This window comes from Taudactylus pleione, unplaced genomic scaffold, assembly GCF_031769625.1.
Source record: "Taudactylus pleione unplaced genomic scaffold, aTauple2 ptg000004l, whole genome shotgun sequence".
Lineage (NCBI taxonomy): Eukaryota > Metazoa > Chordata > Amphibia > Anura > Myobatrachidae > Taudactylus > Taudactylus pleione.
The window spans coordinates 1,180,774-1,205,013 of record NW_028284407.1 but is presented as its reverse complement, the minus strand read 5'-3'; the positions used below and the strand labels follow the sequence as shown (position 1 = coordinate 1,205,013).

The following is a 24,240-nucleotide window of genomic DNA, read 5'->3' as shown; positions in this document are numbered from 1 at the left end:
TAAACCTAACCCTCTTGGTTTGGGTGCCTAACCCTAACCTCCCCCCAATGGTGCCTAACCCTAACCCCCCTCCCCGCCGCCTAACCGTCCCCGAGGGGTGCCTAACCCTAATCTACCCCTGGGGGTGCATAAACCTAACCCCCCCATCCCCAGTCTAAATATCATACTTACCAGTCTTCTTACCTTCGGGATGGTGGGGATCGGGATGCCGGCGTCGGTATCCTGATTCTCTTTGGGATATCGTCATCGGCATTATTCTGGGCGTCGGAATATCGACGCCTAGGATGCCGTCCACCAGCATATTCAAAGTATTCCGTCAAATGAAAAGTCAAGTTTAGCTGGGCTGGTTACCAAGTAAATGAAGGTACTTTTGACACAATCTCCCACTAACAGAAGCCTCATATGACCATTCTGTGCTGTTGTTAACAATTGGGTGCTCAGATTGGCTAAATGTTGGTCTAGTTAAGATAAATATAAATTGTCCTACATACTGACATGCACAAATCAAATAAATGTTATACACACTCTTATCCTAGTCAAACAGGTTTAAAATGGCTTCACTAAAGCCAAATTAATGTTGTTGTTTTAATTTTAAAAGCCCTTCTGCATTAGAACACTGCTACCTGAAGCTCTTTGTCTCAATCACACTGGTATTGGACACGGCACTCACATTGATCTGGTTGTAGTACAAGCTGTCCTCCGGGCTACTCAGGGTTTTGGGTTGTTGGCATCGCCTCCGTGTTGTCCTCAACTTCTTCTCGATGAACCTCCCTGAACCTGCCACGGGAAAATGGCTTCATGCACCGTTAAATAATCAACATCAGATTATTATCTTCTGTAACAGGAAAGAAGCACCACTTGTGACATGCTTAGATGTGTCTCATCTAACAGGAAAGAAGCACCACTTGTGACACGCTTAGATGTGTCTCATCTAACAGGAAAGAAGCACCACTTGTGACACTCTTAGATGTGTCTCATCTAACAGGAAAGAAGCACCACTTGTGACACTCTTAGAGGTGTTTCATCTAACAGGAAAGAAGCACCACTTGTGACACGCTTAGATGTGTCTCATCTAACAGGAAAGAAGCACCACTTGTGACATGCTTAGATCTGTCTCATCTAACAGGAAAGAAGCACCACTTGTGACACGCTTAGATGTGTCTCATCTAACAGGAAAGAAGCACCACTTGTGACATGCTTAGATCTGTCTCATCTAACAGGAAAGAAGCACCACTTGTGACACGCTTAGATGTGTCTCATCTAACAGGAAAGAAGCACCACTTGTGACACGCTTAGATGTGTCTCATCTAACAGGAAAGAAGCACCACTTGTGACACTCTTAGAGGTGTTTCATCTAACAGGAAAGAAGCACCACTTGTGACACGCTTAGATCTGTCTCATCTAACAGGAAAGAAGCACCACTTGTGACACGCTTAGATGTTTCTCATCTAACAGGAAAGAAGCACCACTTGTGACACGCTTAGATGTGTCTCATGAAAAACAACAAGGAGGAAGACTGCCAGCTCCTTGTGCACCTTCCAGTGAAAAATGCACCACAAACTTAAAAATCCTTGTTAATTTCTTGTGCGTAAAAAGTAAAGTGGGAAGTCTAAAGGAAACAGTTGGGTATTGTTTACTTGTAAACAGTTTAGTCTTCCTATTATATGCATAGTAAACTAATTTTTTTGAATATGAAAATAAATGCTTAGACCCTAAATTGTAAACATAAAACCTCCCATACATAGAGTGTAATATATGTTTAGCTGAGTTCAAACCGTTGAGTTACAGATCCTATGTTCTGGGTGAGTTTCTGCAGTGTTTTTAGTAGATACACATGAAAACCGATTGCTCCAAGGAATGATGATTACCCCCAAAATTCCTCAAACCTTCATACATTCGTGAATATTAATATTAGTTCTGTTTATTAAGTAACTTATATTGCAAATGTAATTTCCTTTACATCAATACGTAAATTAACATTTCTGCACATTATCTCAAACTAAAAAGGGTTTAGGGGTTAGCGTAGTCCCCACCAAACCCGCTTGATCAGATGACACTTCCGAAACTCCGCATCACCTGATACCCAAGACCCGGAAGACACCGTTGCACCGTAAAGGTTAAGTGATCGCCGCACGCTGGGACCTACTGTTTCTCACCAGTGTCAACATGCAACATGGTCAATGTCGACAAGCTAAGCATGTCAACACGATGACGTCAACAAAACATATTGAACCCATTGTGTTTATCTGTTTATCAGGAAGAATATCATTGTACTGAACAATATCAATTCTTTTTTTTTTTTTTTTTTTTTTATAAACAATGTAATATTTCCACTTCATCATCCCCATTTTTACAGCTGGAAGATGAGGTCCTTATGTGTTACTAAAGTGTTTAACGTACTAAGAACATGGTATAAATAAATCTTTTGAGATGAAAGGGACTATGGAAAAGAGCATCCATAATATAATTAATATCCAATTAAAAAGATAAAAACGGTCATTAAGCACAGACATGATAGTATGGATTAGAACAGTCGCAGCTGTGGTTGTAGAACTCGTGATTTCTGTTGCATCAATTCAGATGCCGAAACCTAGGACTTTTCTAGAGAAAAGCACATTTTTAAAAATGAATCCATGGTACTGTATATTTGTCCATGAAATGTAGCCTGATTTCACGGAGAAGAATGTTTCTAGACTCACTAAGCAATGTAATAAAAGGTTTTGCACATACAGAATTGGCACATATAATATATGCATACTATGTATAAAATGCCCACATCCTCATTTATTTATTTTTATGGCTGGGAATGTAATTCTCAATTTCAGTTATTTTTGGGTGAAATTTGTACTTTTTGAAACAGAGAGAAACAAAATTGTGGTAATTAAACCCTTAAGGGGCACATCCACTTACAGACATAGAAACGAGTGCACGATTACGACATTGTGATCGTGCTGCCGTTTCACAGTCTGTGATGTGCCTGCACTGAACGTTCAGTCGTACAGTGTAGGCACATCAATCATCCCCGAACATGGGCAACCTGGCGACATCGTCAGGTTGACCAGCATGTTCGGGCGATGACAGATGTCAAAAACGACCAGCAGGCGCGCATATCGCTGGTCGTTTTCGACATTTACATGGCCGATTTGTGAACGATTAACAAGCGATTGAACGATAACGATGTTTTGTGTTTCAGGGGCTACATCGCACATTTACTAAAAATTAAAAATCAATATAAAAAATCTTCTGTTAGTAAATGTGTGATTTAGCCTCTGAAACATAACAGCAATCTTGATTTGATCGATTTAGATCCATTTTTATTTGATTAATATCAACCTCTAGTAAATTTTACCCTCTATAATTTCATAATCCTGTCCTTTTACAATTGCTGTTGGTTTAGTGCTTGTGCCATGCGCCTATACATCCTAGGAGGGAGCCAGTTGTGCAATGTACCTGTACTCCTGTGAGATGCACAGTAATTGGAATGCCGCCTACTTCCAACCATGTGTGCTTCATGTGCATCTATCAGTTTGCTAACTTCAGTTATACAGACATCCAGATCCTAGAACACACAAGATAGAAAAAAAAAAAAGTTACAGTAAATTCCTCATTTGACTGGTACATAAACGCCAACATCATCCAGCATTCTAATCCCCTTTCTGTCCTCCTTCCGCCCCTGACTATTCCCTCTCATTGCCAAATATTCAAAATATGGAATGTCATGACAGCATTTACTGAATGTTTTCTACGTTGTGCTTTGACACATAATAAAGTAAATAATTTAAAACAAAAAGCACAAAACATCAAATACTAATGAAACCAGAATTAAAGTTTTGTTCTATGGCAGCTCTTGCCCAGTAAACCGTGTATTAAAACTATTAAGGGGAGATGTACTGAGCCTTGGAGAGAGATAAAGTGGAAACAGATAAAGTACCAACAAATCAGCTCCAAACTGTCACTTTAGAGGCTGTGTTTGAAAATTTACAGTTAGGAGCTGATTGGTTGGTACTTTCTCTCCATCCACTCTATCTCTCTCCAAGGCTTAGTACATTTACCCCCAGGGCCGGTGCAAGGTTTCTCAGCACCCTAGGCAAAACTTCAACCTACTGCCCCCAACCACCATCAATGCCCACTTCCCAGCCCCTCAGATGAAAGTACATCTTATAAGTTCCATAGCTGCCACCAGCATCAAGTACAATTTTGTGGTAGGCAGCGTTAGTGAAGCCCCCCCAGATTCTGGTACCCTAGGCAGCTGCCTAATGGTAGAGCCGGCCCTGTCTACCCCATATGTGCGCATACTCATTGAGAGCAAAATGGCCAGAGTGCTGTAAACCTCGATTTCCACTTGTGTTCCTAAATTTCCACCACAATGCATGGTATTGCAGATCAATACGGTGGTGTTTTAATACGTCACAATTTCAACTGGACAGTCCTGATTTGAGGGTTCTGTTACTGGACTGATTGGCCGGGCAGTTGGAGAGGTAAGTCCAAGTCCCTGCTGTCCTGCATAGCTGAGCAGCGGAGAATGGGTGCAGCATGCACCTGCCATGGTGTGTACGGGACTAAAAGGGAAGAGAACATGGCAGGTAAAGCTTTGGAAGCACTGGGCACTCTCCCGTGATGAATTACCATGTCCCCTTTTGGAGAGCAGCTTTCCCACTCCGGTCACTGCAAATGTTTGGTGGTGTCGGTTTCAAAGAAGGAAAACTTTGGGGGGAGAAAGGGGGTGGACTTCAATTTTCACAGTTGAGGCCTCATCTTTGTTATGTTCACTGGGACAAAAGTTGCACCTCGCAGTTACAAGAAAATATATTTTAAGGTGTACCTTAAGCATTGTGATAAGGTATACTAGATACCTATCTCGGCTCTGTTATGGGATGTTTTTCTAAAAGCCGCTGCTATAAGGAGGTAGTCACTCTCCAAAACAGGTAGTAAAAGGCGATTAGATACAGGGCTTGTGCAGAAAACCAATTAAGTACTTCCTAAACAGTTGTACTATATAGTTAAATACATTTATTGCAACATTAAATTATAAAATAGATAATATATGCATACACAACCATCATAATACATATTAAAATGTCAGTATAAAAATAATAACAATGCAGTCCTTTGTGTAAACCACAAGTTGATACAAGTAGGAGAGAAAAGAAGTTCAGTCCTGAGCCATGTATATATTTACCGTGTGGGAGTAATCCGTGGAATGGGTCGACTTTATGTGGCCGCTTTCGGAAGCGTTCTCCTCAACACCACGGAGCAATGTTGGTCAGTCAGGGAACAAGCGCATTAACCGGCTGCACGGTGCGTATGAACTCTGCTGTTGTTAGACAGTCACTCTCCTCTTAGGGATTTGACCGGTCAATCTGGGACCGCAGGGAGTCTTTATAGATAATTTTTTGGAAAGGTGAATAAAGAATACTGCTGCCACTGACGCATTTTGCTGGTGCCTCAGCTTTATCAATTTTATGTTTCTCTGACTTAAGAGTTGTTTTGATTACGTCCAAATCGGAAACAGCTGATAATTATCAGCCACTTAAGACAGATATATAGAGAGCTTCTGTGCAGCCCATAAATCACCTTTGATAAAACTGGGGAACCAGTGAAACGCGTCTGTGGAAGCAGTATTTATTCACCGTTCCAAAATACAATCTATAAAGACCCCCGTGGTCCCGGATTGACCAGTCAAATCCCTAAGAGGAGAGTGACTGTCTAACAACAACAGAGTTCACATGCAGCTTGCAACCGGCTAATACGTTTGTTCCCTGACTGGCCAACATTGCTCCGTGTAGCGGAGGGGAACGCTTCCGAAAGCGGCCAGATAAAGTCGATCCATTCCCCAGATTACTCCCACACAGTAAATATACACATGGCTCAGGACTGAACTTTTATTCTCTCCTACTTGTATACTTCGGGTAATACCTGTGTCCACACCGATGGAAGCAATAACAATACCAAGAACTTTCTTATCAACTTGTGGTTTACACAAAGGACTGCATTGTTATCATTATTTTTATACAGACATTTTAATATGTATTATGATGGTTGTGTAGGCATATATTATTTATTTTATAATTTAATGTTACAATAAATGTATTTAACTATATAGTACAACTATGTAGCAAGCACTTCATTGGTTTTCTGTACAAGCGTTGTTTCCAATTGCCTTTTAGCACCTTAAGCAGTGTAAAGATAGCAGACTTCAAAGAGACAAAAATGACACATAATAAATACAATAAAGTAATATAATACAGATGAGTCTTTATTCTAATAGTTTAGTTGAAGACATTAATTAACGCTCAACAAAGCTATATTTTAGGAGAAATATATAAATAAATGTTTTCTTTAATAACCTTGGTGACCCTAAAGTGGTCGTACATTGGACTTTGAAGACATGTTCGCACACTTTATACATTGTGCATTTCAGAGCAGATCTGCTAATCTGGGCATGGATTAATTTTCCAAGAGCAGTACCAAGGAACATGATGTTGGCAGATATAAAGGCACAGATGTGCAACTAACACAGTGGTGTTGACCTGCGCTTCTCTGTGGTTTGTAAATGAACTTTAGTGTCCGGTTAATAGAGCTGACTTGTGTATAGCACATATGGATGCTGATTACCCATACCAACCACTACTAGGTTACCCCAAGGGAGGGAGGGGGAACCAGGCCGGCAGAGAGGGGCTGTGGTGGCCAGGGAAGTGGGCGTGGAAGGGGGCACGGTGGCATGATCGCGTCTTCATGGCCCCGCCCCCTGCTATATAGTGCTGAGAAAACAGGCATTGTATAGCGGGGGGGTCAGGGCTACGATGATGTGATTCACCACGAATCGGGTCAGCACCCCCCACCCCCAGACTGCCCACTTGTGCTCTGTAAATGGGCAGCCACAGTTTGCGAGCGGGTGTAGGCGGGGTCGCTGGGGGGTGCAGGCTGTGGAGGAGACCTGCCAACTTTTCCGGGTGGCCGGGAGCGCCACCCGATTTTCGTGAGCCTCCCGTCTTTCCGGGAGTGTAGACCGATAGCTCCTACAAACCTATGCAAAAAGTTCAGAAATTCATAATTATAGCCAAAGACAAATGCCTCTTCTCCACATACAGTATATAGTATAACTGCGTGTTACAGAACTATCCATTAACATTTCATCAACCTAGACTTAAGGTTGAGATGTCATTTGAATGATATTACACAAAAGTAATCCCCCACAAGTAATACTGTGTTTAAGTTATATGGGCTTAATTACTAACAAAGCACAATGAGCCAATCAGATGTTTGGATTAATTTTCTAACTTAAACAAGATCAATTATAGAAAACTGCTGATTGGTTGCATCTTAGCAGTTTTGTCCTTTAACAGTAAACAACCCATACAGTAGAAACAAACTATTTAGCTTAATTTACTATTGATACAGATGTGATGTTAATATCCTTATAAACTGTGTGCATAGTGGCCCTGATTCAGAGCCGTTCGCACTGACAGAGCGCTCGGTCTGAAACAGGGCCGGTCTTTTTTTTTTTAAGAACGGCCTCCTCGCCGCTTGCATAGCTGTGGGTGACCACCCACAGCTATAGTGAGCGGCCATGATGTTGGTCGCGATGGTCAAGACCATCGCAACCATCGGGCTTGCGACGAGGTAGGGTCTCGTGGTAGGGTCTCGTGGCCGCAAGCCCCAGAGAGCTTTCGGCTCTAACAGAGTTGAAAGCTCTCCCACTGACATCACTTGTGATGTCAGTGTGGCCGCCCCCAGATGGTAGGCGTTCTCATGGGAACGCCTCTAACTGGGCAGCCACCCCCCTGGCCCGCCCACCAAAGGGGGCGTGCAGTCACTCAACATCGACAGCACGCCCCCTTTGGCATGAGACCCGGAGCGACAGATTGCCCGTTGCTATCCGGGTCTCGCGCATGCGCTCTGGGCTGCCAACAACCCGGTTGCGAGCGCTCAGCGCTTGCGACCAGGTCTGAATCAGGCCCAGTATCTGTATAAATAGTGAGAATCTGATGTCATAACATAATAAAGTAGTTCTGATGTCATCACTTCTGTGTTCAAAAAACTTATACATTATAGGAACAATAATCCACCTGTGAATTATAGATGTTAGTGTTGGAAATTATGTGTTTGCAGGTGTTGATATCACAGGGTTATATAGGCACACACCAGCAGATGACTCAAACTATGAACAGCCCAGTTACTTAACTAGTGGTGTTGATTTACTGATAAATAGCAGGTACAGTCGTACTCACTTTTACATGCACACTGGTAATGGAGCGAGCTTGAACGGAACAGGGTTCTATACAGCTTACCACCCGGTGAGTGTATGCTGCAAACGGGTGACGGTGCAGGGTCCTAGAGCAGCTTTAAAAGCAGGTGTTAACCAGGTTCTCTTTAGGAGCTAAGTAGGAGACTTCTGTCTCCCACCATGTCACTCTACACAGTAAATACAAGATGGCCCCTGCATATGCTCAGTAGTGAACTCAGTGACCATTTGGGATAAGGCATTTTGTTAACCTGTGTAACAGCACTTGTACTATAGTCTTGTATCTCATATCTAGTATAGTCTAATATCTCTAAGTTAAAGGTAGAGAGTGCAGTATGACATATATAATAAATAATTAAGAAGGAAAATTTGCTAAGGAATGGTACTTTAGACAATAAGGGTATTACATTTTACCCATAGCTCCCATCTGTCCCAATTTGAGGGGGCTGTCTTGGTTTTCACGGCTGGTATATTTGTTGGGAGATATGTCCCAACAAGAGGATGGGTGTTGGCAGGGCCGGATTAAGGTATGAGGGGGCCCTGCGGCAACAACTTTGTGGGGGCCCCTATCAATATAATTGTATATATTTATATATACACATACACCACACACATATATTTATATACTTACACACACATACATACATTCACACAGAAAAACACATATATACACCACACACGCATGTGTCACACATACTGTACTGTGGCCACAAACACACATACATACATGCACACACACACTTACAATTACCTTGCACCGTCTGCACTGCATGTTGTGGATGGGGAGGGGACCTGGCAGGAAGGCACCATGTTATTAAGCTCTGCTCCCTGGCAGTTTTACCTGCGATTCGCGGGTCAATCGGAAAGGGGTGGAGCCAAATGACACAATTGCATCAATTGCATGGAAATGCATCTTACTGGCTCCGCCTCCAGCCAATTGACCCGCGAATCGTGGCATTTTGGCGCAAGGTGGGCGCGGCTTAATAACGTTGCCTGCTCTTGTGCAGCTGCTGCTGCTGTGTGGGGGTCCTTTAGCTGTGGGGGCCCCGGGATGACCGCCCCTCTCGCCTCCGCTATAATCCGGCCCTGGGTGTTGGGTGAAGTCTAGTGCACTGAAAGCCCACTCTGACATGACCATGCTCCTAACATGACACAGCCACATAAACTTTTTGGAGGAGGTGTGACCTTGTTCATATTTAGATCATTCAAATGTTAGAGGTATGTATTATCACACATTATTACAGTTATGTTAGAAGATCGTCACGGACCATATTGTGTTTCACTTGGTGAGATTAGAGCTCCCGGGCGCATTTAGAATCCTGTCTGCTCCCGCCTACTTTTCATAGTCACACTGATATTTATTTAGTTTAGAAGGAAGGTTTGATCTCCGACTGCTGTACAAAAAGCATTTTCAGAAATGAGTTTCAAGATCGCTGTTGTCTAACATTCAAGCTTATTAGTGTTAAATAAGCCATAGAGAAAGTCATCATTATATGAGGAACTTCTTGCAATTAAAAAATAAATGGATTCATTACAATAACGTACAGATAATTCTACTAATTCGTTTACAAATGGGCAAATAACTGCAGGGATCATTATTACTATTATCTTTTATTTGTTAGGTGTCACATTGTGTACGCAGCACCCTACAAGGGGTAACATAAACACCAATAAAGTACACAACATATATCCAATGCACAACAGTGGAAAATTAAATTATATGAGAAAGATAACAATCTGTGTAAGTAATCTTACTGATAGAGGAGTCTGAAACCTTTAATGTGTGTGGCAGATTACCGGGCATACACTTGGAGGCCCAAATGAAAAGATTCCCGGGCATACCTGCCTACATGTTAATAATGCCCTATGGACATGGGTGTATATATAATGAGTGCAGGGTGGCCCACACCGACTCCCTGCACCCACTCACAATATTTACCTCTCCAGCTTGCGCCTCTGGTATCACCGGGAACATGTCGCATGTGAATAACAGAAATCACCAAAAAGCATGGTGACATTTTCTAGACATTGGTGCATGCGCAGTAGACTCTAGCAAGTGCAAGAATTTACTGCGGAAATCTGCCAGTGAGAGGGGGGGGCGCACGATGGCTGCACAAAGGCCCTCCCCTCTCTTGATCCACCCCTGCTCCTGGGAGATCCCAGAGGACAGGAGTATGATGGATGGGACTATAATATGGTGAATTTCAACATGGCGGTCCTCTCGCCTGCTGCCCAATGCACAAGGCAGGGCCATGATGATGCGATACACCCCGAATTGTGCCATCAAGCCCTGGACATCCCACTTCTTGGAAAGGGGGCAGATCCGGATGGCTGCCCTACTTTGTCAGTAACCCGGGAGAGCTCCCAGCTTCGGAACGCTAGTGGACATTCTGGTTAGTCAGCCACTAAGTTACAGCAACTTCATACAGTATGACTGGCCGATTTCTACACTCACAAATCAGTATAGTTTAAAATCTGCTTACAATTAATGTGGCAGAACAAACTCCACAACAAATATGCCTCCAGCATAAGAAGCTGATTCGCTTAAGGTTAATAAAACAAAAGTGGAATTCATTCAAAATTCATTGTTTGTTTTGTATTTTGTTTAGCGAAAAATTATTACAGTAACTTATTATGCGGTAAACGTGTAGTAAGTGATATTATTGTCTGAGGGGGCACAGAATACAGAAGATGAAACATTTCTGATGTAAGTCTATATGGATTAGCTGCTTTGTATTGGAAAAAACACGGGAAACACATTGACATGCTTGCAGCAAAGTGGGCAGAGTGACGATGGAGAGTCTGCCCGGTATAACAAGGAATGGACACATGAATTAAACATCATTAAGGAAAAATACTAAGGAGTACATGATACATATATAAAAACACAGTATGTGTGTAAAGGGCTGTATCTATGGGTGTTCCACCAGTGCTGCCACCCAAGGTGCAAGGCTGAAGAGGTGGCATCATTGCTACCCTGGGTGGCACCTGTATTTGGCTTGCAGGGTGCCATTCCAGCTGGGAAAGTAGTGCTCATGTTCCTGCTCCCAGCCCCCTCTTCTGTGATGTCATGATATCACATATGCTGGGGATAGGGAGTGGCAGGGTCAACCCAGGGCACCGAAGTGGCCTGCTACGGCCCTGCTGGTGTGTGTGTGTGTGTGATTTGTAGCGAGACCTAGCACCAATGAAAATGTTTATCATTGGTGCTTTGCCCTATACTGTACACCAAGTAGTCATCCCCAGTGATAGCGCTGCTAGCCCTTGCTGGCAGTAGAACACTCCAGGGGCGAGATGCACTAAATGGAAAATGTGATAAATACACCATTTCCAGGGTTTTACCACATTTTCCATATGCACAAATGTGTGGCCGCCGGGTTTCCGATGCGGAGGGTAACACCAGCTATTGTTGGCATTACCCTATAGAAGCCTATGGGCTTCTACCGCATGACGCTGGTATGAATTGATCCAATCTGATCCCTCCCAGCAAGCCCCGTGGCCACCGCTTATCGGAAGAACTGTCCTTTGCGTTACTGATCGCATATGTTAGTGCATAGCGATCAGTAGGGATGCAGTGTGTGGCGGTAAGTACTGCACTATGTTAGTAATAGCACCTATTTAAGAAAGATATTGATGGTACATGTAACCACTGCAATCCTTCATCTGGTGTTGCAGGATCTCAGGATGGCGATATCTGAAGAAAATTAATTTAAGAAAAAAAAACAAACAAAAAACTTAAATCTTAGAATAAAACATTTATTCCCCAATATTATTTTGATGAATGTTATCAATAATAATAGTCTAAGTGGAGCTAACATGGCCTGTAGACTAGGGAAAGTTGAGCAGTAGAGGATGGAGCATGGAATACAGAATAGGGTGCAAAAAAATTAGTCAGTAAAGTCAATGGATGGCAGACGCTATGTTAGGTCAATAAATAGGACTGGTAGAGAGCATGTCAAGTCAATAGATGAGGCGGGCAGGCAGCATATACAGTCAATAGATGAGGCTGGCAGGCAGCATATACAGTCAATAGATGAGGCTGGCAGGCAGCATATACAGTCAATAGATGAGGCTGGCAGGCAGCATATACAGTCAATAGATGAGGCTGGCAGGCAGCATATACAGTCAATAGATGAGGCTGGCAGGCAGCATATACAGTCAATAGATGAGGCTGGCAGGCAGCATATACAGTCAATAGATGAGGCTGGCAGGCAGCATATACAGTCAATAGATGAGGCTGGCAGGCCGCATATACAGTCAATAGATGAGGCTGGCAGACCGCATATACAATCAATAGATGAGGCTGGCAGGCAGGATATACAGTCAATAGATGAGGCTGGCAGGCAGCATACACAGTCAATAGATGAGGCTGGCAGGCAGCATACACAGTCAATAGATGAGGCTGGCAGGCAGCATACACAGTCAATAGATGAGGCTGACAGGCAGCATACACAGTCAATAGATGAGGCTGGCAGGCAGCATACACAGTCAATAGATGAGGCTGGCAGGCAGCATACACAGTCAATAGATGAGGCTGGCAGCAGCATACACAGTCAATAGATGAGGCCGACAGGCAGCATACACAGTCAATAGATGAGGCCGGCAGGCAGCATACACAGTCAATAGATGAGGCCGGCAGGCAGCATACACAGTCAATAGATGAGGCCGTCAGGCAGCATACACAGTCAATAGATGAGGCTGTCAGACAGCATACACAGTCAATAGATGAGGCTGTCAGACAGCATACACAGTCAATAGATGAGGCTGACAGGCAGCATACACAGTCAATAGATGAGGCTGGCAGGCAGCATACACAGTCAATAGATGAGGCTGACAGGCAGCATATACAGTCAATAGATGAGGCTGGCAGGCAGCATATACAGTCAATAGATGAGGCTGGCAGGCAGGATATACAGTCAATAGATGAGGCTGGCAGGCAGGATATACAGTCAATAGATGAGGCTGTCAGGCAGCATATACAGTCAATAGATGAGGCTGGCAGGCAGGATATACAGTCAATAGATGAGGCTGGCAGGCAGGATATACAGTCAATAGATGAGGCTGGCAGGCAGCATATACAGTCAATAGATGAGGCTGGCAGGCAGCATATACAGTCAATAGATGAGGCTGTCAGGCAGCATATACAGTCAATAGATGAGGCTGTCAGGCAGCATATACAGTCAATAGATGAGGCTGTCAGGCAGCATATACAGTCAATAGATGAGGCTGGCAGACAGCATATACAGTCAATAGATGAGGCTGGCAGACAGCATATACAGTCAATAGATGAGGCTGGCAGGCAGCATATACAGTCAATAGATGAGGCTGTCAGGCAGCATATACAGTCAATAGATGAGGCTGGCAGGCAGCATATACAGTCAATAGATGAGGCTGACAGGCAGCATATACAGTCAATAGATGAGGCTGTCAGGCAGCATATACAGTCAATAGATGAGGCTGGCAGACAGCATATACAGTCAATAGATGAGGCTGGCAGACAGCATATACAATCAATAGATGAGGCTGTCAGACAGCATATACAGTCAATAAATGGGGCTGACAGGCAGCATATACAGTCAATAGATGAGGCTGCCAGGCAGCATATACAGTCAATAGATGAGGCTGGCAGGCAGCATATGCTAACCTTGACACTCCAGCTGTTATGGAACTACATAACCCAGCATGCACTGCTACAGTTTTGCTATTAGGGCATGCTAAAACTGTGGCAGGGCATGCTGAGATATATAGTTCCACAACAGCTGGAGTGTCAAGGTTAGCTAACACTGGCATATACAGTCAATAGATGAGGCTGGCAGGCAGCATATACAGTCAATAGATGAGGCTGGCAGGGAGCATATAAGATTAATGGTCCACCTGTGAAGACATGCAAAGTCGATGTAGATAAACTATGAATGATGAAGAAAATAGAATATAAAGGGACTTTTAAGGGGTAACAACACTTTGCAAACTCCCCCAATAATCTGGCCGAGAAGGGCGACTAATCTTATTGGGAAATGTAATCCTCTCTGGGCTGCAACCCCTTATATTATGAGAAGTAATCTTATGATATTAGCACTGACCCAAAGCCAAAAAGAAACTAATCAGGACATAGATGTAGAAACTAAAACCTGTGATCATGTGACAGAGTAGAATTATGACATAGGAGATTATATATCCTATATCCCACAACGTATGTGGAAAATCCACTCTGACAGTAGTTCTGGGCAAAAAGACGATGACCCTTAAACACTATTTCAACCTTCTAGTGGAAACCTGGTAGAACAGGAAATGGTCAAACAAGGCTTAAGCAGTGTCTGAAATCACAAGGTAGTCTTGATAAATAGCTCCTTTTAAAGCTGTACTTTTATGGAGTGGAAATCTCAGGGCACATTATGCACTGCCCCCCCCCCCCCCCGTGCTTCATTTGTATCAGCAAAATGCTATAGGAAGGTATTAATCTGCTTAACATTTCTAAGTACATCATCCGACGGATTTTGACTTTTTTCGGTTTTTATCTTACATATGCTCTACAGAGTTACTGGTAAAAAAAAAATGTACATTTTCTTCATTTCATCCTTTCAACATCAAATGGTAAGCAGCAAAAATTGGATCAAACTTCAAAGCCCGCGCTGTGCTCCAAGTCACAGAGAGACTCCTCCATTTCACATATTGAATTCGAGCAGGATATCAAAGTGCTACCAAAGAACCTCAGGTCTTTACTAAAATAGAGGCTGTAACATCTGTAGCTAAGCGGAGTGCACAGACACACCACCTCAGGGAGCAGCCAGCGTTTTATTCTCCGCAGCAAATTTTCAGCCTTTTGATACTCTCTTTTCACTGTACCTCCCTGTCTTTCCACAGAACTGAAGTCCTCAGCAAGCAGGGCTTTTGTCTCAGAGACTTCAAAACACAACTAACGGTTTCATGTTCACATGGCTCAGCCAAATAGCTGTGAACACATCTCGGAACAGAAGACAGAGGAATGTGAAGTAACAATGCAGGGGCTGCACATGAGACTACCTTCTCTGACGGCTGGTCCAGGCTGTGTGACTCTGTGAAATGGATCGGGTCACCGTTCTCTTGCCTGGGAGACAGAGAAATATGTAAAATAAAAAAACAACCTAATTTATAGGCAATGAAACACAATTACCCAATAATATACATGATTAGTAGTTAAGAATGTTATTGGGTTGTGGTAAGTGAAAGTTTGGTCAACCATGGCTTGTATACTTTGTGGGGCTGATTCTTTCTACGTGGAAATAGCAAGTTTTAGCATATAGCGCATGCGCAGAAACGAATTGAAGTATTTTTGTGTATCTCCTTCATAGTCTGATTTGGACAGGTCCTTGCTGGAGCTCGCTAAGCGTGATATGGGCATTTTTGGGTAGGAACTGGGCGGCAACAAGGCAATCGCACTGAGCTGTTTGGTTGGTGGGAGTATCGAGGGCATGTGGCTAGAGGTACGTGCTATTCTGAGTCATGCATATGGGGAAGTGAAGACGATTTCTGATGGATCTCTTACACTTCCCATGGCGCTGATGCAAGTGCCGATACTAATGATAACAGCTATGGCTGTAGATGGAAAAACAATGGGCAGCGCGGCTTCTGGCTTGAAGCTGCATTAATCCTCCCATTAGCATTAGTAAAACAGGCTTCAGCGGCACCATGCAGACATGATTACTTTGCTTCCCACTCAGAATCAGCCCCGGAGTATTTACATGCTTACATAAATTATGTAAATGACATTTCATAACTAATTACTGCATATGGCAACTACTGGCTTTGAAAGCACAACCTCATTGAAGCATTAAGGACAGCGGATGGTTGATTTGTCATATTTATCACGTCCCAGGGTAGGATGTGAGGATATCACGTGACACCGGCAACCAATGCTAGGGCACCATATTGCCCAGGTACGTCATGCTGTTGCCAAATCCCCAACTCGTCATTTGCATCCAATGAAATGTTTGGTGTGGGGGCAGCACAGAGGAGAAACCACGTTCCAGACAACTCAATTTACATTTTACTCAACTGTTAGAATTTGATACCTTACAAAATAACTCTAGTGACCTTCAAAGCTTTCACTTGTATGCTAATCAGCTAGTAAACCTATTATTTCCCTATAATCCTCTCTTCAATATAAAATTGTTAATGGCAACAGAGCTTTAAGACTGTACTGGTTATGAAGGAGATCATGTAACGAGATGAAACTATATTCTTGACAAATATCAAACATATGTCAAATACACCAGCTGACATGATTAAGCATTGAGCATGAGGAATGAAGGCGTATAATAAATTCTTCACACTGCTAAAGGCAGAGCTAAACTATTATAAAATGATATTTCCTCTGATGAAATCACACTATCTGTGACGTAACGTGTAAGTATTATGGACTGATTCGCTGCACTTTCACTGGTATCCTGCTATCACTGTGCTCCTTTTTTTGAGACCCACAGAATACAAGTAGTGAATTTTTCATCTATTGACCACATATCATTGTGGGACTCTGTATCTGAGGATATTTTGAGCTACAATCCCTGCAATGGAGGTATTTCCAAATAGCAATGCATATCCTCAGCTCTTCCCAACAAGTGGTAACTCATCTGGACACTTGTATTGCTTATAATAGGTTCAAAGAAAATCAATTTTACACAGAAACACCAGCTATATTGACTTAAACACTTTTGTATGAATAATTGCCGCTAATCATATCTTCCTGCATACTGCTAAAATGATATAATTGTGTTTTTTAATATTGTAGAATTTATAATTGATTCAATTGATATTACAACAGTTAAATAATATTGTTATATTACTATATGGTTATTAAATGCTTATTTATGTCTACCTGACTCTTACGTCTAATTACACAATAAACAGGATTTTGGTACTTACCGATAAATCCCTTTCTCCGATTCCACAGGGGACACTGGAGTCTCAGTACAGTGGGGTATAGATGTGGGATAACCAGGACCTGGCACTTTAATAAATCTGAATAGTAGCTAGCTCCTCCCTCTCTATACCCCCCTACAGGTAATTCTTAAGAAACTGCCCAAGGAGAGCTGGAAAATAGAATAATAGAGGAGAAGAGAAGCTCGAACATACATGAACAAACAAGCAAATATGCAAACAAATCAAGCAGATCTTGAAGAAAAATGACTGTCCAAACCAGGAAGAACAATAACCAATGCAGGTGAAACAGCGCCGGGTGGGCGTCCAGTGTCCCCTGTGGAATCGGAGAAAGGAATTTATCGGTAAGTACCAAAATCCTGTTTTCTCCTTCATCCACTAGGGGACACTGTAGTCTCAGTATAGTGGGGATATCCCAAAGCTTACATCCCGGGCGGGAGAGCGCTGAGAACCCTGCAAAACAGCATGGCCATACTGTGAAGCAGATGCCACAAACATGTCAAAATGGTAAAACTTTGCAAAAGTATGCCGGCCTGACCAAGTGGCCGCCCGACAAAGCTGAGTCAGGGAAACACCGCGGGCAGCCGCCCACGAAGGACCCACCGAGCACGTCGAATGCGCTGTGATTGAAGTTGGTGGTTGCTTTGATGCAGCCAGATAGGCTTGTCTGATTGTGAGACGAATCATCTAGAAATAGTTGCCTTAGAAGCTGGCCAGCCTGGACGCGCCATATCATATCGAACAAACAGCGTATCCAACTTCCAGAGGGATGCAGTCCTATCAACATAAATCCAAAGAGCCCGGACAACGTCTAGGGATCTGGAAGCCGAAGGATCATCTTTAAACACCAGAGCCACAATCAGTTGGTTGATGTGAAACACAGACACTACCTTAGGCAAAAAAGTTAACTGCGTCCGTAGTTTAGCCCTATCCTCATGAAAAATTAGGTAAGGAGGACGACAAGAAAGCGCCCCTAGCTCCGACACATGCCTAGCAGAGGCGAGCGCCAAAAGGAGAACCACTTTCCATGATAAAAATTTTAATTCCACAGCCTGTAAAGGTTCAAAACAAATAGGCAAGACTGGAGAAAAGAGAGGACCAAAACCCATGGGGACATTGGAGGTACAAACGGAGGTTGTAACCTGACAACCCTTGTAGAAATGTTTGGACATGCGGCAATAATGCTAGTTTCTTCTGAAAGAAAATTTATAGAACTGATCTTTGAACATTCAAAGATCCCAGACGAAGACCTGCTGATAAACCAGCCTGTAGAAAAAGAAGCAGCCCGGCTAAGTTGAATTCTGATGGTGGCGCACCCTTGTGGTCACACCAAGAGACATACACCTTCCATATATGATGATAGTGATTTGAGGTAGCATCCTTCCTAGCCCTTAACATAGTAGGAATCACCCTGGAAGGGATACCTTTTCTTCTTAAGATAGCCCTTTCAACAGCCACGCCGTCAAACGAAGCCGCTTTAAGTCCTGATAGATAAACGGACCCTGTTGCAGTAGATCTTCTTGCAGAGGAAGAGGGCACGGTTCTTCTATCAGTAGAAGACGTAGGTTGGAATACCACGCCCGTCTGGGCCAGTCTGGAGCCACCAACAGAACCTTTACCATTTCTCGTTTTATTGTTTGAAGCAGACGAGGAAGAAGTGGGAGTGGTGGAAACAGATAAACAAACTGAAACCGCCAAGGAGTTGTTACTGCATCCACTGCCACCGCCTGTGGATCTCTTGTCCATGAGCAGTAAAGTGGCAGTTGATGGTTCAACCTCGAGGCCATGAGATCTACTTGAGGGAGACCCCAACGCTGAATCAGTTGTTGAAAGACCTGTGGATTAAGCATCCATTCTGCTGGATGAATGTCTTGTCGACAGGTAGTCGGCCTCCCAATTTTCTACCCCTGGGATGAAAATTGCTGATATCGCTACAGCAAATTCCTCTGCCTAGAGAACAATGCGGCTTACCTCCCTCATGTCGGACTGACTCTTGGTGCCACCTTGTCTGTTGATGTACGCCACAGCTGTGGCATTGTCGGACTGCACTCTGATGGCACGGCCCTTCAACAGAGGATGTGCTACCTGAAGAGCATAGAACACAGTCCTTAGTTCCAGAATGTTTATGGGCAGTACCGCCTCCAGTCGAGTCCAGGGGCCCTGAAAGTATCTTCCCCCAGTCACTGCCCCCATCCTCTGAGACTGGCATTTGTGGTAAAGAAAATCCATTCCCAAATTGCAAACCGCTTGCCTGCCAATAGTTGAGAGGAATTCAGCCACCAAAGGAGAGATGTTCGAGTCCTGGGTGACAGTTGAACTCGCTGGTGAAGAAAAAGGTGGGCCCCTGACCAATGAGAGAGGAGGTCCAGTTGGAAGGGATGGGCATGGAACCTCCCGTATTGGATGGACTCGAAGGTCGCATCCTTCTTCCCCAGAAGGTGAATACACAGGTGTACTGACACCCTGCGATGACGCAGTATCAATCGCACCATGTGTTGAATGGAGGTGACCTTTTCCTGCGGAAGAAATACCTTCTGCTCCACCATGTCCAAAATCATCCCTAGGAAAGGCAGACACTGAGTAGGCTGTAGATTAGATTTTTGGTAATTCAGGATCCATCCTTGTTGTAACAGAAGACTCTGTGTTACCCAGTTGTCCTGCAGTAATTGAGTGACTGACGGAGCCTTGAGAAGCAGGTCATCCAAGTACGGGACCATAGTAACCTCTTGAATCTGAAGAAGGGCCATCATTACTGCCATGACCTTCGTGAACACTCTTGGTACTGATGAAAGACTGAAAGGTAAGGCCTGAAATTGAAAATGAGAGGCCTGCACTGCGAACTGAAGGAATACCTGATGAGGAGGCCAAATTGGACTGTGGAGATAGGCATCCTTTATGTCCAAGGATATGAGAAACTTGTCCCTCTCGAGCCCTGCAATGACAGACTGCAGGGACTCAATTCTGAACTTGAAGGTCCACAAATAAGGATTGAGATGTTTCAAGTTCAGAATGGGTCTCACTGAGCTGCCCGGCTTGGGAACTACAAAGAAGCTGGAATAAAAGCCTTGACCCTGCTGATGGATAGGGACATGCACTAATACTTGAGAAGACAGTAGCTTTTCTATTGCTTTCTGTATTACAACCCGTTTGTCCGCTGATGCTGGAAACCGGTTGTGAAAAAATGAGGAGGTTGGATCTGAAAATCCAACTTCAACCCCTGAATAAAGATGTCCCAGACCAACGCGTCCTGGCAAGACTTGATCTAAACTTCTTTGAAATTGCGAAGGCGAGCTCCCACCCTGGGGTCCCCCAGGAGAGAAGGGAGTGCATCATGCCGGAGCCTTAACTGAAGACTTATCCTGCTGGGAGGAGGATGCAGTGGCTCTACCCCTGCCTCTGGAACCATGGGAGATAGCGGGAGATCCTCTGCCACGACCCATGAATCTCCCTGGGATACAAAAGGACTGAAAGGACGGTCCAGCAAGGGTTTCCTAGGAGGAGGAGCAGCAGATGGGAGATAAGTGGACTTACTACCTGTGACTTATCCAGTTCCGTTCCAAACAGAGCTTCCCCTGTGAGTGGAAGCGCTTCCACAGCTCTCTTAGATTCTGCATCCTCCTGCCATTATCTCAGCCACAGGGCTCTGCGGGCTGAGACAGCCAAGCCGAGGATCTAGAGGAAAGACTACAAATATCTTTTGAAGCCTCTCCAAGAAAAGAAGCAGACTCTGCAATCTGTTCCACCAGAGGAACCAGATGCTCCGCCGGAACACCAGTCTTAAGGCACTCAGCAAACTGCGTAGCCCATGCTTCCACCGCCTTGTTGACCCAACAGCTGAGCAATGCGGGTCGAAGGGACACCCCAGCTACAGTGTACATAGATTTTAAGGTAGATTCTAACTTCCTGTCAGAAGACTCCTTTAAAGAAACTGCTCCTGGAACAGGGAGCACCGTCTTTTTAGACAGACGTAGTACTGAAGGGTCCACTGAATGTGGTGTTTCACATAATTTCCTGCTCTCTGCAGGAAAGGGATAGTAGGATAAAAGTTTACGTGAGATCTGAAACTTCTTATCTGGGTGTTTCCACGCGAGGTAAGGATCTCGTCCAGTTCCTCAGACACTGGAAGGAGGCTGCTAGTCTTTGTTTCTTTCTAGACGGCCTAACTTCCACAGGGTCCATGTCCTCAATGTAACACCTGGCGTACAGCTGCAATCAGCGCCTCTACATCATGAAATACAGGCTCCGCTTCCTCTGGCGCCTGTACCTCCCCTTCCTCTGTATCAGGCATGTCGTCCTCTTCCGGGATCATCCAACATAGAGGATGATGCCATGGACGGAATCTAGGCTGACATAACCCTTGTGAGCCCTTCTACAGACCTGGCTAAAGACCGCGCCCAGTTTGGTTCAGAGAAGGCAGATCTCTGAGATCTTTCAACCTCTCTCTCCCTGTGAGAAGTTTCCAGCTCTGCGGACATGTGAGACATGACTGATGTAACTTGATCAGCCCAAATAGGGTGTTGTGGGGATGCTGCAGTCTGTGTTTTTGAAACACACTTCTCAGTCAACAGGGAACTGGATGATAGTCCCTGTGTAAACTTCTCTGCACAATTCTTACAGGAGAAAGCTTTTTGTGCACCCTTAGACCCCTTTGAAGTCATGTTACCAATTCACTGTTCACACACACACAGAGAAAAGGTAGTAATACACACAAACACACACAGAGAGACTGTTTGAAACGAAGAGATTAAGGGCATAGAGGGAGATTATGCTATTTACCCAGCCCAACCAGCACTGATGCAGAGACCAGCTCTGTGTAACACAATATAATGTGCTGTAATCACTGTGTAAACACAGTCTAACCTGCTCTTTACAAGTCTAACCCCACTGTGCAGTCACAATCTGGATAGACAGGTCAGCAGCCTGTGTCTTCTAAAATGACCACAAGCCTCCTCCTGGGAGCGCTGGGAGGCAGGAGCAGAACTGTGTGTTAGGCTCTGCCCTTGCTGCTTTTTAATGCACGTCTGTCATTTTCTCCTGGCCACCCTGCTACTCAGGGTGCCAGAAGTCACTAACCTTCTTGCTGCCAAATACTGCCGGCGGCAGGCAGAGGTAATGGGGGACTGCGACAAGCGCCGCACGCAGCGCATCTGGGTACCCCCCAGAGATAATGGTCTCTGTAGCTGAAGACCCCAGCGCACGCCGCAAGCAGCGGCAGTGAGGTCTCCACGGCAGCTCCAACGAAGCAGCACAGGAAGGGCAGTGAGCTGCCTGTCTGATCCTCTTGCTGATCGAGGATCCTTGATTTTTAGCAGAGAACTCTTTGTATGTGACCAACTCCCTTGGCACAAAATTAAGACTGACCTGTAGGGGGGTATAGAGGGGGAGGAGCTAGCTACTATTCAGATTTATTAAAGGGCTAGCTCCTGGTTATCCCACATCTATACCCCACTGTACTGAGACTCCAGTGTCCCCTGGTGGGTGAAGGAGAAATATAATTTTATTATACTACAGTACCGCCTCTTAACAGTTTGGTTTCTTTCATGGTATTTGTAAAGTACAAAGAAGTTTACTTGAGGTGAGTAGAAGAAACCTTTCTATTTTCTAACCCAGGTTATGTGCTGGAGAAGATCAAAATAAAGAGAGTATATTTTGTGATAAGATATGGATGGGTGTCCAGCTTATATGAGTGATCTAGTGTGCTAAACTGCATTCAGCATACATGTGTACCAACACCTGTGCCAATATTCTAAATGACTCTTTGCTTACACTTTGCTATTATGTATATCGGTTGTGCCCTATACACTTAGGGACAGGGCCGTAACTAGGGTAATGCGGCCTGTGCCACGGCACAGGGCACCGCAGGGCGGCGCTGTTTGCGCCTGTCAGTCTCCTGTTTATTATCATTCTTGCTTGTAGCTTCCTCTTATTTTATCCCCAGCATCTCCTGGCCTCCCCTATAAATAGGGGGGGGGGGGGCACCAATGCTCTTTCTGGCACAGGGCACCAAAAAGTATAGTTACGGCTCTGCTTAGGGACATTATACCAACTAACACAGTGACACAGGGTTACACAAGAAAAAAAATTGTTTATAATAGTGTTATATAAAGTAGTTTTGCTTTTTTTCCTATTTGTAATACCCAGTTGTCATTGTGCTATACTTTTGATATCCCAAAAGAGGTGTTTATAACAGAATGAGTAGAATATCTTTCAATCTGCGATCAGAAATGTAGATTTTTTGAGCTCACATGGATATCTGACCCACAGGATGTGTACCACTGATATAAGCACTGCTAACATGGTGTCATGTGACTACCAATAATGGGCACATTGCACATGATATAAGGCCTGATGCAACAAGGATTGCAAGTGCCAAGATGCACGCAATCGGCCGATTGTTGTGTACTCTGTGATAACCTGAAAGTGGAGCAAGCTTTACAGATGTGCTCTCACTCAAACTGCACCAAATAGCCCCATTTGGCACGCCACAAAAGAAGCAACTAAGCTGCACTATGCGTCTCGTTATATACGATTTATACTAAATTTGCGTCTGTTTCGCACTGCTAACGCAATAAAAGCACAGAATATACATACTCTGTATACCACCTGCGGGTTTGTGTGCTATAGCAGTGCAACAAGGACCCTAATCTGAAAAAAAATTGTCAAGAGAACAGGGCCCAATATGACTGTGCCAGACGATTTATCCCGTTACTCAACATCGTGTGAATTTACACTGAAACTACTGTGAAAAAAGTGGGTATATTTACCAAAAGTGAGAGTTTTTAGAAGTGGAGATGTTGCCCATAGCAACCAATCAGATTCTACTTAACATTTAAATAGCACCTTCTAGGAGATAATAGCTAGAATCTGATTGGTTGCTACGGGCAACATCTCCACTTCTAAAAACTCTGACTTTAATATATGTACCCCTAAGTCCCTGGTACCCTACAATCCTCTTCGTGTGCTGCTGTACTGCAAAAAAGGTGCTATGAAGTGCGAAAAAGGCCCTAATGTCAGAAACTAGCTATCCGTGGTGTCTAGGTCACACCTTGCGTCGTGCGCTATATAGCACCAAAACACTGGGT

The 24,240-nt window shown here is 44.1% G+C and overlaps 1 protein-coding gene across 1 annotated transcript in view; it reads right to left on the bottom strand.

Annotated features, from left to right (window-relative positions):
* MYO3B (myosin IIIB) overlaps positions 1-24,240 on the bottom strand; it is a 420,510-nt gene that overhangs the window by 90,439 nt on the left and 305,831 nt on the right. Inside the window, exons 25-27 of the mRNA XM_088474539.1 lie at positions 15,266-15,329; positions 3,451-3,559; positions 671-777 (exon numbers count right to left, since the gene is read on the bottom strand). Of these exons, the coding sequence (XP_088330665.1) occupies positions 671-777; positions 3,451-3,559; positions 15,266-15,329 (280 nt within the window). The remainder of the gene's footprint in view (positions 1-670; positions 778-3,450; positions 3,560-15,265; positions 15,330-24,240) is intronic.